This window comes from Macaca fascicularis, chromosome 11 (genome assembly GCF_037993035.2).
Source record: "Macaca fascicularis isolate 582-1 chromosome 11, T2T-MFA8v1.1".
NCBI classification, from domain to species: Eukaryota; Metazoa; Chordata; class Mammalia; order Primates; family Cercopithecidae; genus Macaca; species Macaca fascicularis.
In genome coordinates, this window is record NC_088385.1 from 137,904,237 (window position 1) to 137,919,789 (window position 15,553).

General features: G+C 46.2%; 1 protein-coding gene across 15 annotated transcripts in view; it reads right to left on the bottom strand.

The window, feature by feature from the left end:
- Positions 1-2,417: 2,417 nt before the first annotated feature.
- The window catches only part of STX2 (syntaxin 2), a 50,899-nt gene continuing 37,763 nt past the window's right edge, over positions 2,418-15,553 (bottom strand). For 4 of the 15 annotated variants that reach the window (XR_012420851.1, XM_074008427.1, XM_045366320.3 and 1 more), the window contains 3 exons: positions 15,362-15,499; positions 12,740-12,850; positions 2,418-4,847 (listed from right to left, as the gene is read on the bottom strand). Coding sequence is in view for 9 of the 15 variants with exons in the window: in XM_074008427.1 (XP_073864528.1) it covers positions 4,770-4,847; positions 12,740-12,850; positions 15,362-15,499 (327 nt within the window). In the remaining 6 variants the exon portion in view is untranslated. Of the gene's footprint in view, positions 4,848-9,278; positions 9,405-9,493; positions 9,743-9,819; positions 10,139-12,739; positions 12,851-13,376; positions 13,402-15,361; positions 15,500-15,553 lie in introns of those variants that run through there. The other 11 variants (XR_012420852.1, XM_074008426.1, XM_045366318.3 and 8 more) reach the window with 8 other exon arrangements.

A 15,553-nucleotide genomic window follows, 5' to 3' on the forward strand; every position in this document is an offset into this window, starting at 1 on the left:
CCCTGCGCCCGCCCGGAGCAGTGCTCTACACTTGAGTGTTTCAGCCTCTGGGTCCTAATTCCTAGTGGGAGCACAGAGGACACAGGGAATGTTGGGAGCTACATGGACCATGTCTTGGTCCCATGGGACCTGGCGCTACTTGACCCAAGGCCACACCAGCTTGTAGACACGAACTTTTGGGGAGACTCTGAGTCCTAAGAGATCCAGCTCTCCATGCCACACAGGCGGAAAGGAAGTAGCTGGAGAGTCCGCAGCCCACACCACCCCGTGCTCCACGGCCTCACCCCCAGGCCATCACAGAGCCCCAGTCTCCCGCCACTTCAGTGCAACCCTTGCAGTCTGCCCACTCCTCCAGACATGACGCTTAGGACCTTACCTCGCTCTCCAGCTCAGAGCCCGGCTCCCATGGCGGGGTCAGACCTGCCCTGGCCTCTCCCCTCCGCCTGAGCCACGCCTGGCTTCCTGCTCACCAGGCCTGCGTTAGTATCTGCAGCTGTGCTTCTCTGGCCGCCGCAACACCGGCCTTCCCGCATTGCTCCAAGACACCGAGCCTGGTGCATGCTCAGGAAATTCAACAGTTTCAGAACACTGTCACTTTCCCCGCCTGACGACCAGCGTTGTACTCTACTCACAGGGCAACCTGCTTTAGCAAACTCAGCGACACGTTAAAAAGCACAATTTGCAAAGAAAGGCAAAGGAGGGCTATCACCTGGCTGGTGTCACCTAGAGACTGGGCCCCGGGAGAGCGCTCCTCGGTGACCTTGCGAAGGATGGAATTTACATGAAAAAGGCACAGTCTTTAGTCCTGGAAAGTCACCCTGGGATTCTCCAACTCCATCCGTCTTTTTCACAGGCAGGGAACTGAGGCCCCAGGAGGCCCAGGTCACCCCACCCCAGGAGGCAAGGCCTCCCCTGCGCTCTCTGGAACCTGTCCCTGGCAAGAAGCCAGAGGCCCTGTTTTCTCAGGCTTAGGAATCTGCAGTCTCTTGTTCAAAGGCTGCGGGTCAGAAGAGGAGGGCCACGTGCTGCCTTCAATTTCTCTTATTGCTCAAACGGAAAACAATGAAACAGGGCTGGCCACACACAGCCTGCCGCCTGCCAGTCATTTAAGGCCTGGCGCGCATTTCCATAGCTCCTCTGACGCCAGGAAAATCAGAGCCATCTCCGGAGGGCTCCTGCCTCTGGATGTCTAAATGTTCTTACCTTAAACACAGTGTGACGCTCCACCCCTCCCACACCGCGCACAAACGAATTTTAACAAAATCTTAAAACCAGAACTTAACAAAAGGTTGCGTGCTACCAAGTCCATTCGGTTCCGTGTGAAACCAACTAGGAAAATCCGCATGAGGCTTTTCCTCAGCTGCGCCGAGGGCCTGGTTTCCAGTCATCTGAGAAGCTGTGTGCGCCCTGTATGGTCTGTTCTTTCCTTTAGGGCTCGCCTGTGTCAACAGTGAGTGTTGTGGTGGCAACTAAAATAAGGAGCCGTCCAGTGCGCCTAGGGTGGGAAACCTGGGCAACTCCGCAGGCGCCGGCACCGGCCACAGACCCACGCCTGGGGCACTCGCGTTTATATTCAGCAGAGCACCGGAGTCAGGCAGCGCGGGCGGGGGCGGGAAGAGGCGTCTGCGCACTGGCCACGGTGTGGGGGACCCAGCCCTGCCCTTCCCGGGGGCTGAGTGGGACTCTCCACGGGGCCAGCGGGTTTTCCTGGTTTTTCTGCCCCTCTCCGGTGGATATGCAACCTTTCCAGTTTGAATTCCACCTCGGTTTAATCCACTTTTTAAACTCATGAAAGGATGTGATTGTAGATTTGAAGACATTCATAAAAAGTCATTTAGGCAATAAATACTATAGGAGTACACTGTCTTTAAAAAGTATAAATAAATTATTGACTGTGCACGGCTGATTTGAAAGGAAATTCATTCTGGGAGAAATAGAGAAATAGGAGATTAAAATGAACATCTAGGGCTCTGTCTCCATGAACTAGTTTTCTACACTTCTATCTTCTCTTGTTTTTAAATTGTGGTTTGCAAGTGTCACTTTCCAATATGATCAGAATTCGGTAAGCGTTGAGGAAGTAAAGAAATTCTACTTAATAAGAAAAACTCTGAAAGAGGATTAAGTATAGAGGATAAATAACTCGGAACATAGTGAGGGACAGGGAGACCCCCCCCATTAACAAATGGAATGTGTCAAGTTGACAGAAGAATTCCAACAGAGTGACTCTGAGATAGAGCCCAAATTCACTGAATTGGTATTTGTTAGAAACAGCAAGAATTCCGGCGAGTCCCTTACCACATGGTACTGACATCTGAGCCATGAACAACAGAAGCTTGTAATATAACACTAATAATCAAAAAATTACCAAATACTTCCAAAATTACTCACATCATTCCACGTAATAGCCACAAGAGCAATTTTCCTAGTAGAACAATTTATTAATGAATATGCAATAAAATATCTCCCCAAAATCTTTCCAGAAATGACAAAGCAGGAAGTGAATACTTTACGCTTCTCTGGAAATTTTTAATGTAAACATGACATATTTGAAGAACTGACTAAAAAGTCACAAGTGAATCTGTAAATACATTTTTAAGTCTGACTTCAAATCGGTACATGAGGCTTAGACATACACGTCATTGGACAAGTGACTTAAATATCTAAATACAAATCAAATAGCATTTTCATAACTTCAACTATAAAAACACAAATGTCAGCAGGTACTGCAAATCTAAGATGAATAACTTGAAAAATACCATAATAAGTGTTGTAAAAGGGGAGGACTCATATGACAGAGCTTGAAGGAAAAGTGGGACATCACGGGAGGCAGGTCCCCCCGCGGACGCGATTCCATGCAGGCGTGGAGTCCTGCTGCCACCGGCGTGATCCTGAAATATTGAAAACCCGCAAGACAAGTGATACCTTCAACGAAGCCACAAATCAGTGAGCACATCCCATGACAGGGTGTTTAAAGACCAAAAGAAAAAAAAACAGAGGCAGAATTCCCCTAATAACTCTGCCACACAGTGACCACCATCAAGTGATCCAACGGACGCGTCACGGATGAGGGAGATTCGGAATTTGTTCAGTAAGGGACGCGGCTTCTAAGCTATTCAATATTCTCCACACCCACTGTTTGGAATCAGACATCTCTACATTAGTTTCAAACCAAACAGTGTTAAAAGTCACATGCTTATACCATCACATACAGGAGTCACAAGAGTTAATGATATCTGGGGCATTCTTCATGCACTCCTTTAAAATTCTGACCAGTTACTCTCTTAACAGATGTCCATTCACCAGTTCATACATTTTATAAGTCTAAAAGTAAGTCATATTCTTCTACTAAAAAAAATGAGCAATAAAAAGGTTTAATTATCATGAATTCCTATACATTTTGGAAATTAACTTTTAAAGTTCAGCAAAACATTAGGTACTTAACAACATGTACGTGATCTGTCCAATAGTTTAAATTGATAAGAATTACTCCATGTCTTAGGAATAATTGCCTCGAGTCCCCAGAGTACTGAACCTCGGTTTCATCACCTTCTTAAATTCAGACTTTATCCATGTAAACTGGGAAACTCGAATCTCATATGTAGTGAAAAGAGGCCATGGTCTTCACAGTGCGGTAACCGTTCATTATCCCAGGGGAGGGAAGAGGCAGAAATGGAGCTGAGGCCGAGGCGTTTCTGGAGGGCACCAGCACATTTAAACTCACAGAAGGCACTTGAGGGGCTTTGAGGGGCTTTGCAACCAATGTTTTCTGTGACAAGGGGAAACTTTGTAAACAACTGTAAAAGGTGGCTCCAACACCATGAAGCTTCCTGTTTCACTCAAAAGGCCACACTCAGTATATAAAAATGGGGTAAGATGCTAATATATTAAACAATTTATCAACATTTAAAATTATAGATATCTTACAAAAACCTGTGATAAAAATTATTTCTTCCAACAGGAAATAAACACAACAGTATAAAAGGCCTCTTAATTAGCACATACTAGCTGGGAGAGGGGGAAAGGAAGCCTTAGACCTGAGGTCCAAAAGCTTCAGAACGGCCGGGCGCGGTGGCTCACGCCTGTAATCCCAGCACTTTGGGAGGCTGAGGCAGGTGGATCCGCGGTGGCTCATGCCTGTAATCCCAGCACTTTGGGAGGCTGAGGCAGGTGGATCACGAGGTCAGGAGTTTGAGACCAGCCTGGCCAGCATGGTAAAACCCCGTCTCTACTAAAAAAAATACAAAAAATTAGCTGGGCGTGGTGGCACGTGCCTGTAATCCCAGCTACTCGGAGGCTGAGGCAGGAGAATTGCTTGAACCCGGGAGGTGGAGGCTGCAGTGAGCCGAGATCGCACCACTGCACTCCAGCCTAGGTGACAAAGCGAGACTCCATCTCAAAAAATTAAAAAAAGCTTTATAACATAAAGCATTCCTTCCTAATTAAACTTCATGCACATTTGTAACACTGAAATATTTTTAATATTAAAATGTTCAACATTTTCTTAGTTCAAGGCCAGTGAGAGAGGAGGCTCACACTGCCCACATTCTGTAGTGGGTCATTCAGGGTCATGCATCACACCCACTGTGCTTACGGCGCTTTCACTGAACAAGACGTTCGGTTGTGCTTCTTCCATGAATTCATAAATTAAAAGGTCAGTACTCAATGCCGGGTTACAGCGTCTGAGATTCATTCACGAAATGACAGGATGCTGATCTGGTTGCAGATGTGGTCTGAGTCTCCAAGGATAAATGGCTCTTGGGATATGGTTGCTATGACAATGTTGTTGCTAGGATAATTCCAAGGATCACAAGCAAAATAATTACACAAATAATAATGAATATCATTTTCTGCAAGATAAAGAAAAACATTAATTTGCAATGTATCAAAGAAATCAACAATGTCATCTGCTAACTAAATCCTTCTGGGATTTGGGATAGTTTAAAAAATATATCCAGGGGGCCGGGCGCAGCGGCTCAAGCCTGTAATCCCAGCACTTTGGGAGGCCGAGACAGGCGGATCACGAGGTCAGGAGATCGAGACCATCCTGGCTAACACAGTGAAACCCTGTCTCTACTAAAAAATACAAAAAACTAGCCGGGCGAGGTGGCGGGCGCCTGTAGTCCCAGCTACTCGGGAGGCTGAGGCAGGAGAATGGCGTGAACCCGGGAGGCGGAGCTTGCAGTGAGCTGAGATCCAGCCACTGCACTCCAGCCTGGGCCACAGAGCGAGACTCCGTCTCAAATAAATAAATAAATAATATATCCATCATCAAGAAAGGACTCCTCCTTGTCATAGAAAAGAATGTGCTCTCAGCTCACTGTAACCTCCGCCTCCCGGGTTCAAGCGATTCTCCTGCCTCAGCCTCCCGAGTAGCTGGGATTACAGGCACCCGCCACCATACTCAGCTAATTTTTGTATTTTTAGTAGAGACAGGGTTTCAGCATGTTGGCCAGGATAGTCTCGATCTCTTGACCTCATGATCCACCCACCTCAGCCTCCCAAAGTGCTGGGATTACAGGTGTGAGCCACCACGCCCAGCCGACACTTTCTTTTAATCATAATAAAACCCCAGGATTGCTGTTAATTGGATGAATTACACATCTTTTTAAAACTTTACATGAATTTCTTGTTGGCTGAAAAATCCTATATTTTCTTTCTTTTCTGAAAGGAGGTGTCACTCTGTTGCCGAGGCTGGAGGGCAGTGGTGCAGACATGGCTCCCTGCAAACACATCCTCCTGGGCTCAAGCAATCCTCCCACCTCAGTGTCCCAAGGAGCTAGGATGACAGGCATACACCACCATGCCCAGCTAATTAAAAAATACGTTTTTAAGAGATAGGGTCTTGCTATGTTGCTCAGACTAGTCTCGAACTCTTGGGTTCAAGGGATCTTCCTGCCTTGGCCTCCTGAAGTGCTGGGATTACAGGCATGAGCCACTGCACCTGGCCTTATCTATTTTCTACATTTAAATGTGACGAACATGTGTAAGAAATCAACAAGACATTCATTCATTCTTCTACTGCATTGATGGTCTCAAAGCAGGGCGCGACACAGCATTTAACTTTTTTTAAAATTAACAAGTATCCTCACACAAGGGAAAGCGAGGCCACCTTTGGCTTAATAAATGGAGTCTCCTCCAGGAAGTTGTCTGAGGGAAGGGAAGGAAGACACGGCAGGAGGCACCGCGCTGTTGGACTCTGAGTTCTCTTTTTGAAAAGCAGAGATCGAGATCCATCATTTTAATGACAGTTTCAAATGTATGAGTGCTTTTACCTAAGAAATCCTGTTTACTGAGCCTGGACAGCTCTAATACTGCGGCTTCAGTCAGTTATGCAGGGTTTATCAAGAGGCCCATGGCAGGCCCCGGTGAGCCTCCCAGTGACTCCTCACCACCAGGGAGAGCTGCCTGCAGGAGGGCCCCTCCCTGGGATTCTAGTTCCCTGTTAACATCACGCACATTTCCCGCAAAGCCCCAGCCACTCTCTCATCCTCTACATGCACTCCTATGCCCCTCTCTCGGCACCTTCCTAGAAAAACCTCTTCTTCCTTTCTCTGTGATGCCTTCCCTCCCTCCAGAGGGAGGCACGCCCTCGCGCTCAGCAAGTGAGTGTGCTGGGGCCACCTCCAGTCAGCTCCATGCAGCGCTCTCATCTCCTGCCGCTGCTGCGCTGCCTGCCACGCGTCTGGGTGCTCGACGTGTGTGCACTTTCCTGCCACATCTGGCTTTCAGGATGACTGTCAACTACATGCAGTCTAGGGTGCAGGACCCAGGAGTCATTTAACCTCCTGGTGACAGCGAGAGTGGAGAGGCACACCCTGGAGAGTCCAGCTCCAGGTCCGGGCCAGGGCCCTCTCACCAACTAAGACTCCGCCTGTCTCCTTAAAGCAGCGCATCCCACCCATGCTCCCACCCATGCTCCCACCCGTGCTCCCACCCGTGCTCCCACCCGTGCTCCCACCCATGCTCCCACCCATGCTCCTGGGTGACGGGCCTGCACCTGGCACACCCTGCAGGGAGGGGCCGCACCCAGCCCCAGGAAGGCCAATTGCTAAAGGATGAAAGGCTATGTTAATATTTTAAAAGTGAAATTAAGGACCTTAACCACTGCCTTCCTATGCAAAGATAACTGCTGGTATTCATTTTGGTCTGTTTTTTATGAATGAGGATCCTTCTGTGTTCATTCTTATTTACATACACTAGGGTGAAATGGCCAGCCAGGCCCAGGGCACAGGACTTGAAGCCCCACTCCCCAGGGGTCACACTGAGAGGAGCCTTCTTTTAGTCAGCCTCAATGCCAAGTAGTGCCCATGAAAAGTAGCGCATTTCACTGTGTCCAAGCTAAAAATTGTAATTTTATCTTTAGTGTAACCACATTAAACTAACCATATGATAGTATTATGAAAAAACTCAGAAAGTACATGTTAGAATCATGAAAATATTGAAAAATACCACTATAACAATGAAGAAAAATCACATGTACAATATGTTCAGCAGAGCTCAGAAGAAAAAAATAGAACATCTTGCCTAATAAGCATCCTACACAAACATCCTGCCTAATAAAAATAGAGTGTAAGAGAGTTCTGACTGCCAAATAATGGAATGTTAACACACGCAGCATCCCAGAGCTCCATATGCAGGAATTCCAGGTGTAATTCTGTGGCTTGTGCATAAATGTCAGAACACTAACTTGAAAACTTCTCATCTGGTAACTGCGTATGGTGAACATAACAGATGTTCACATTAAGATATCAATCTTTTGTTTTGAGACGGTCCCGCTCTGTCACCCAGGCTGGAGTGCCGTGGTGCGATCTAGGCTCACTCTAGCCTCGACCTCCCCAGACTCAGGTGATCCTCCTGCCTCAGCCTCTGGAGTAGCTGGGACTATAGGTGTGTGTGCCACCATGCCCAATTAGTTTTTTGGATTTTTTCTTTTTTTTTTCTGTAGAGACAGGGTGTTGCCATGTTGAAGGAATAAATCTTACAGATTACAAAGCAGTAGTGAGACTTAACTATGCTCATGATTCCTTTCTGCTGTATGTTAACTTTTTAAAAAGCCTTAGGTGACTATCAAGTCTGCAGTCACTTCCATAACCCAAGAATAAATTCATCAAGGATGACTTGCCACACTCTAGACACCTGGGGACATTTCACAATTGTCTAATACAAGAATTATGCCAAACAAACACGTACAGAGAAATCCCCGCTGTGTCCAACTGTAACACACTGACAGCATTCCCACTTCAGGACTAGTGCCAGGAGGGCTCCCAATGCGTGAGAGAACCAGGGGGAACCACAAAGCCCGCTGGAGTTTAGGAAAGGTGGCGCTCACACCGTGAGCAAAGGCAATGATTCTTTCAATCAACTGGAATTTTATATTCAGAATTCTTTAAGAATTAACAGGCATGCGAACCAAATATAATACATAAGTTTCCTTTTAATATTAAAGAAAATATTTTTAAATAAAATAGATGCTGCCAAATAGAAAGGTCAAAGGATTTTCCTTTCGGTCAATGTTTTTCTGAGCATGAATTCATGCCCTCAATTCCACAGTAAAATGATGCGTTAATGGATTTCATAAAGTACCTTTCAGTGTTGCCAATTACTCTAAAAATTAAAACTCAGGAGACAAAACATTACAAGTTTTGTAACTGAGAATTAATCTTCACTGATATTTCTATGACATTTAATGAAGGACCTACTACCTGTAAAGAGCTAATGGTCTCCTTAGATCAAAAACCAAAGATTCAGGCTGAGTACAATGGCTCATGTCTGTCTATGATCCCAGCACTTTGGGAGGCCGAGGGCCAGGAATTCGAGACCAGCCTGGGCAATACAGAGAGTTCTCATCTCTACTAAAAATAATTTTTAAAAAAATTAGCCAGGTGTGGTGGTGCATGTCTGTAGTCCCAGCTACTCGGGAGGCTGAGGTAGGAGGATAGTTTGAGCCCAGCGGGTCAAGGCTGCAGTGAGCCATGATCATGCCACTGCATTCCATCCTGGGTGACAGAGCAAGACCCTGTCTCAAAAAAACTTTTAAAAACAGGATAAGAAGGTAGCCTTGGTTTAAAAATGAGTTACCACCCAGCCTATGCTTGTTCTCGGCAAACACAGTGGCTGGGCACTAGAATCAGCACACAGGCAGATGTATCACTGGATGGCGTTATCTGTACTGCGTGGCAGGCAAGCTTTTATTAGTTTTATGTCTATTACAATTAAGCAAACACTGTTACTGGTTAATTGCAAACGTTAATAAGTAAATTAGTTGATGAGTTACTTACTCCCACCCTGGCGGAGAGGCATGCACACTGACGTTATCCACACCATCATTTGCCAACTGACAAGCCAATAATTAGAGCGATTATGGCAACCAGAACCACTGACACAGCAATAATTATCCACTTTTTCTGTCAAAGAAAAGCAAGCTGATTACATCACGCATGGTTAGTTTCATATTGCCACATTAAAAGACATCCTTCATTCAAAATAAAACGACCTGACCGGGTGCAGTGGCTCACGCCTGTAATCCCAGCACTTCAGGAGTCTAAGGCAGGTGGATCACCTGAGGTCAGGGGTTTGAGACCAGCCTGGCCAACATGGCAAAACCCTGTCTCTACTAAAAATACAAAAATCAGCCGGGCGTGTGTCTGTGATCCCAGCTACTCAGGAGGCTGCGGCAGAAGAATCACTTGAACCCAGGAGGCAGAGGTTGGAGAGAACGAGGATCATGTCACTGCACTCCAGCCTGGGCGACAGAACAAGACTCCATCTCAAAAAAATAATAATAAAATAAAACAAAGCCAAACACCCATCAGAACTCACTTTAGAAGCTAAGTTACAGGACACTGCTTAATCCTGTTGGGCGATTTCCTGAGATGGTGACTTAATAAGGTCAGACTACTTGGAGATAAGCTGCTATGTAACTGTTATTTCAGGTTTCATCCATGGGGACAGCACGACCATGTTATTTTGCCACATTTCTGATGACGGAGACGTGCAGTTAGTCTTCCGCATGTACAGAGTATGGGCCTGCTAGCTCAGTGGCGGAGAGCCCCACTGCCTCTTCAGGAAGCCCTACACGCTCAGCACTCGGCCTTTTGCTCCTTCTTTTATGTTCTTGGTGGTTACTTCTTCACTGCTCCTGACATACCACACGGAAAAAAAAAAAAAAAAACTCTTCTACAAACGGTGCCTGGCCTCCCTCCGAGGGCCACAGGGCTCCCTAGGAATAAATGCAGGACACTAGGAGTGGGGACGACCCACACCTGAGCCAGGGGCAGCAGCAAAGCATCTGAGTGGCAAGGGGACAGGCAGGCAAGCCAGGAGGGTTCCATTAGCAGGCATCTAATCAAAAAGACAGTGTCATTTCTGAAACAGGCATCACGTCTCTGACCAGTTTACACGCCAGGTACCGGACAGACCCCAAGCACCTCACAGAGCCAGGCTTGCTCATCCACAGGGGAGAATGAAACCGTTTACACACCCCCCACCTTCCTCCTTTGTAAAACCAATGGACTTTCACTATCGTTTTCACAGGACTGATGTGTTCAGGTCATGGAGAAAGGAACGGGGCTGCCTTCTTTTAATGAAGCTGACTTAGGCCTGGTACTAAGTTAAGCACTTTATACAGGTATCTCTTCACCTCAATTTACATTAGGGGCCAACTGTTTTGAAGCAATAAATGAAATAACGTGAGAAACCATATCTGGCATTTCAGAGATGAGGAGCATACTTAGACATACCCAGGAAAAGCGGAGGGTGTGCCCTGGTGGCTGAGCCTGCAGCCCGGGGGGTGGGTGTGAGCAGAGGGTGTGTCCTGGTGGCTGGGGGAGGGGGGGTGTGAGCAGAGGGTGTGCCCTGGTGGCTGAGCCTGCAGCCCGGGGCGGTGGGGGTGGGGTGGGGGGTGGGGTGGGTGTGAGCAGAGGGTGTGCCCTGGTGGCTGAGCCTGCAGCCCCAGGGTGTGAGTGAGGGTGTGGCCTGGCACCTGAGCCTGCAGCCCAGGGGTGTAAGCAGAGGGTGTGGCCTGGCGGCTGAGCCTGCAGCCCAGGGATGTAAGTGGAGGGTGTGCCCTGGCCACTGAGCCTGCAGCCCCGGGGTGCGTCTCAGGGCCATCGCCTGGAGGTGCATCCACACACACAGTCTCACTCCGTTTGTTCCTAACTCGGTGAAAATCTCTCTTTACAGAACTTCTGCTGACATCGCACTGAGCCGTCAGCCTCTGAGAAAGGCACCGTGCCCCCACAGCGGTCTTCAGGAAGCGTGAGTGGATACCCAAGCCGGGCTGGGTGCTTGGGTATTCATCTTTCTCCACACTGGAGAGAAACGGCCAGGCAGGGACACACAGTGAGATGCACAGGGCCCAAGTCACTCGGTGGAAATGAGCTTTGTGGTTTCCTAAGTTTGCTCAGAAGAGCTTTCATTCACGCATGATACTCTTTAGATTCAAAGCTATTAAAACTCATTTAGAAAGCTCACATCACCCTCAGCATCTCTGTGTCTTAGCACAAGGAGGTGACGACGCGGAAAACCCATGACCTCTGCAGCGTCAGAGGCACTATGATAAAATGCCTAAGTTAGGGGAATACGTTTCAAATTTTTGCCCCGTAACAAAAAAATCACACAGGTTCCCTGAACCCTTCTAAATGCAAAGTCTGTGCATCTTAAGTGAAAGGGGCTCCCTTCTTTTGAGAATCCCTTTAAGTGGGTGCTACCTAAGATTGCAGGTCCACGGTCTCAAATAATTCTCTTCTTTCCTCCAAACCAAGAATTCACAAATAACCTAAATAAAAAATCAGTGTTTGGCCGGGCGCGGTGGCTCAAGCCTGTAATCCCAGCACTTTGGGAGGCCGAGACGGGCGGATCTCGAGGTCAGGAGATCGAGACCATCCTGGCGAACACGGTGAAACCCCGTCTCTACTAAAAAAATACAAAAAACTAGCCGGGCGAGGTGGCGGGCGCCTGTAGTCCCAGCTACACAGGAGGCTGAGGCAGGAGAATGGCGTAAACTCGGGAGGCGGAGCTTGCAGTGAGCTGAGATCCGGCCACTGCGCTCCAGCCCCGGCGACAGAGCGAGACTCCGTCTCAAAAAAAAAAAAAAAAAAAAATCAGTGTTCATTGCATCAAATGTGTAGCCAACAATCTGGTGCCAGGCGCCGTGGCTCACTCCCAAAGTGCCTGTAATCCCAGCAGTTTGGAAGGCGGAGATGGGCAGATCACTTGAGGTCAGGAGTTCGAGACCAGCCTGGCCAACACGGTGAAACCCTATCTCTACTAAAAATACAAAATTAGCCTGGCATGGTGGCCGGTGCCTGTAATCCCAGCTACTCAGGAGGCTGAGGCATGAGAATCACTTGAACCCGGGAGGCAGAGGTTGCAGTGAGCCGAGATCACTCCATTGCACTCTACTAGCCTGGGCAACAAGAGCGAAACTCCAATCCAAAAAAAAAGAAAAAGTGCTGGGATTGCAGGCATGAGCCACCACATCCAGTCCTGGGGTTTTAATTACTTAGAACACAAAAGGGTTTATACTACAAATAATTCATCCAATAAACTTTTTAAAATTTTTAGCAAAAAGAATTATTTCCATTTTTAAACAATTATTTTAAATTGAATATTTAAAACAAAACATTTATTTAATTAATTCTTTCTTGGAATACCTTTCAGGCAGGCTTACATCAATGTATTACAACTTGAAACCAAATAAAGAGAAAAACGCAGCTTAATTCTTCCAAGCCAAACTCACCCTTCTCGCCTTGCTCTGATATTTGATAGCTTTTTTTGTTTCTTCTTTAGCGTGTTCTACATAGTCTGTGGCATTCATAATGTTTCTTTCTATGTTGTTGATCATTTCACCCTTAAAACAAAAGTTTCAAACTTAGAAGACATTTTCAAATGGCTTAATTATGTATCTTTAAGACAACCATAGAACAAAGGTTTTATGTAAACATGATGTGCATGTAATGGATACTGAGGGTTTTTTTCACATTTACAGAAAGATAAAAGATGAGGCCATTATACATGTGCCGGTGCAAAGCAATCAAAACTCAACTTATATTTTAAAAAGAACGGAAAGGAAAGGGCTGCCATGTTGATAATTAAAGGCATCTCAAGTCAATTCTGAGATACCTTTGGCACGCAGACACTGCGACAGACGGGCAGGGGGAGGAGGCAGCCCGCTTTCGGTTGAGCTAGTATCTTACCATTATGCAGACAGACAATGTACAAAGAATGACATCTTTTCCACAAAGTACAAAATTGTAACTACCTCTTTAAATCAGTACACTGAGCACAGCTGACATCTGACACTCAGCTGACTACATCAATGAGCAAAATGTAAACAGAGGTGAATTCAGCAAAGTGTGAGGGAGAAAACGTATTACCTGGTTTTCTGTCCACAGACACAACCTGCAGCAGTGAATCGTAAAGCATTGAAGAATGACGGACAGTTAACTCACTCAGTCACAAACTTCAACTTACTAGTAAGCTCTGACTATGCAAACATTTGCATTAGATGAGTCAATATAATGTAATACCAACAGACTTCTAAAAGGAAACAGTGAAACAAAGCCAGGGATACAGCCATTTTTCTAACCGAGCTTAATGCAATGCATTTGGTATAGAGCAATTACAACTGAAGTCTAAGGTACTACAAAAGCTTTAGTAATTACAGAAATCATCTCTCATTCTTTCTGGCCAGCTGGTTTCCTTTGGAATGCTTCCTGGTAATAAGTAGCCAACGGTAATCAGACTCCCCACACTCCACTTCTCATATCGTGAATAGCAATGGGGCCCCCCAAATCAAAAAGGAGTAAGATCATCCCATCCCTGCCCTCTGTGTAGCTGTTGGTTTCCTCTAGCAAATGCTTAGAAATACAAACATTAGCCGGGCATGGTGGTGCACACCTGTGCTCCCAGCTGCTCGGGAGGCTGAGGCGGGAGAATTGCTCGAGGCCAGGAGGCAGAGGCTGCACTGAGCCAAGACTACTACTGCACTCCAACTTGGGCAACAGAGCAAGGCCCCGTCTCAAAAAAAAAAAAAAAAAAAAAAAATAGGCATGGTGCCTGAGTTTTTCACACACATTCTCATGATAAAGTTCCTCGAAATGAACAGTGTTTCTTAACAAGGTTGGTGAGGCAGGCAGGAACAATTCTGCGTGTGGGTGGATTCCTATCCCACCTTACACAATCCAGGCAGTCCCAGAAAATAAGCCCATCAGATGTGAACCTATTTAGGGGACGACTGCAGCCAAAACAGATCCTGAAACCAGCCTCAGGAGGAGTGAGGAAACCATTTTCTTAGGATGGTTCGATATAAATGCTTCCGCTTCACCTGGTGGTCAGCTGAATCCTAACTAGCAACAGAGTCCTATCTCCATGGTGTTTGAAAAATAGGGAGAGGACCTTATTCAAAGGCAAAGAGCGAGTGTGAACATCCCCATGCACATCACGGAGCATGTGAACTGTGATCCATCCCGTACTTTACACGGAGTTACATACATACATACATATATACAATTTTTTTTTTTTTTTTGGAGACAGGGTCTCAGTCTGTCACCCAGGCTGGAGTGTAGTGGCGTGACCATAGCTCACCACAGCCTTGAACTCATGGGCATAAACAATCCTCCCACCTCAACCTCCCAAAGGAGTTTTCCATTTTTTAAGAATTGCATTAACTCTTCAGTTCACTCAGAAGGGCCCTTCCACTCCTGCTGTCACTCCCTGTCTGTGTTACTGGGCAGATGGGAAACCCCGTGTAACAGGCACGAGCTTTTACCTGTGTCATAGATTGTATCCCCACTTGGGGTTGATTCTTTCAGACATTTCTCCTAGTTATTACTGTAATATATGCTCCTTGCAGACAATCTGAAAATAAGTACTTTTAGAGAAGATTAAAATTCCCATAGTCTCACTGCCAATACGCTGTTTGATATACGCCTTTCCTTCTGTGAATACTGTTTTATGGAGCTGAGCTCATGCCACATGCTTGCATTTATGTATTCATACATATGCACGGACATACAAAGAAGATCTTTGTATCTCCCTTTTCTCCTAATTCTAGCACACATCTCTGTATATTTCAATGAGAATTCTCCACGAACAAAGTTGAGGTTGCCTGTGGTTGCCTAAAAGGCTGACCTACGAACGCTCCATAATTTAATTCACTGGACCAGTCCCTTCCTGTTAACACTTCGACTGTCAAAGCTGCTTCCAGCATTTCAGCATCACACATAACACTGCAATTAACTTGAATTTGGTGGATTCAAAATAACAGCTTTCCTAGATACATCCTCTAGATAGAGTGGGATGCAGTAAGATCTTACACATGACTGTATCTCTCTTGGAGAATGCAAGAGTCTGTAACTACCTGAGTCTCCACAAACATAGCCATGTCCATGAACATCTCATGCAACTCTCTGATGCTGGTCTCCAGCTTCATGATGTCCTTGTGACGTGACTCGATTTCATTGAGAGCTTGTCTAGTAATTTGTGAATCTGATATAATCTTGGAAAAACAAAAATAAAAGAGAATATTAATAAACTGACGATGGGTTTGGGA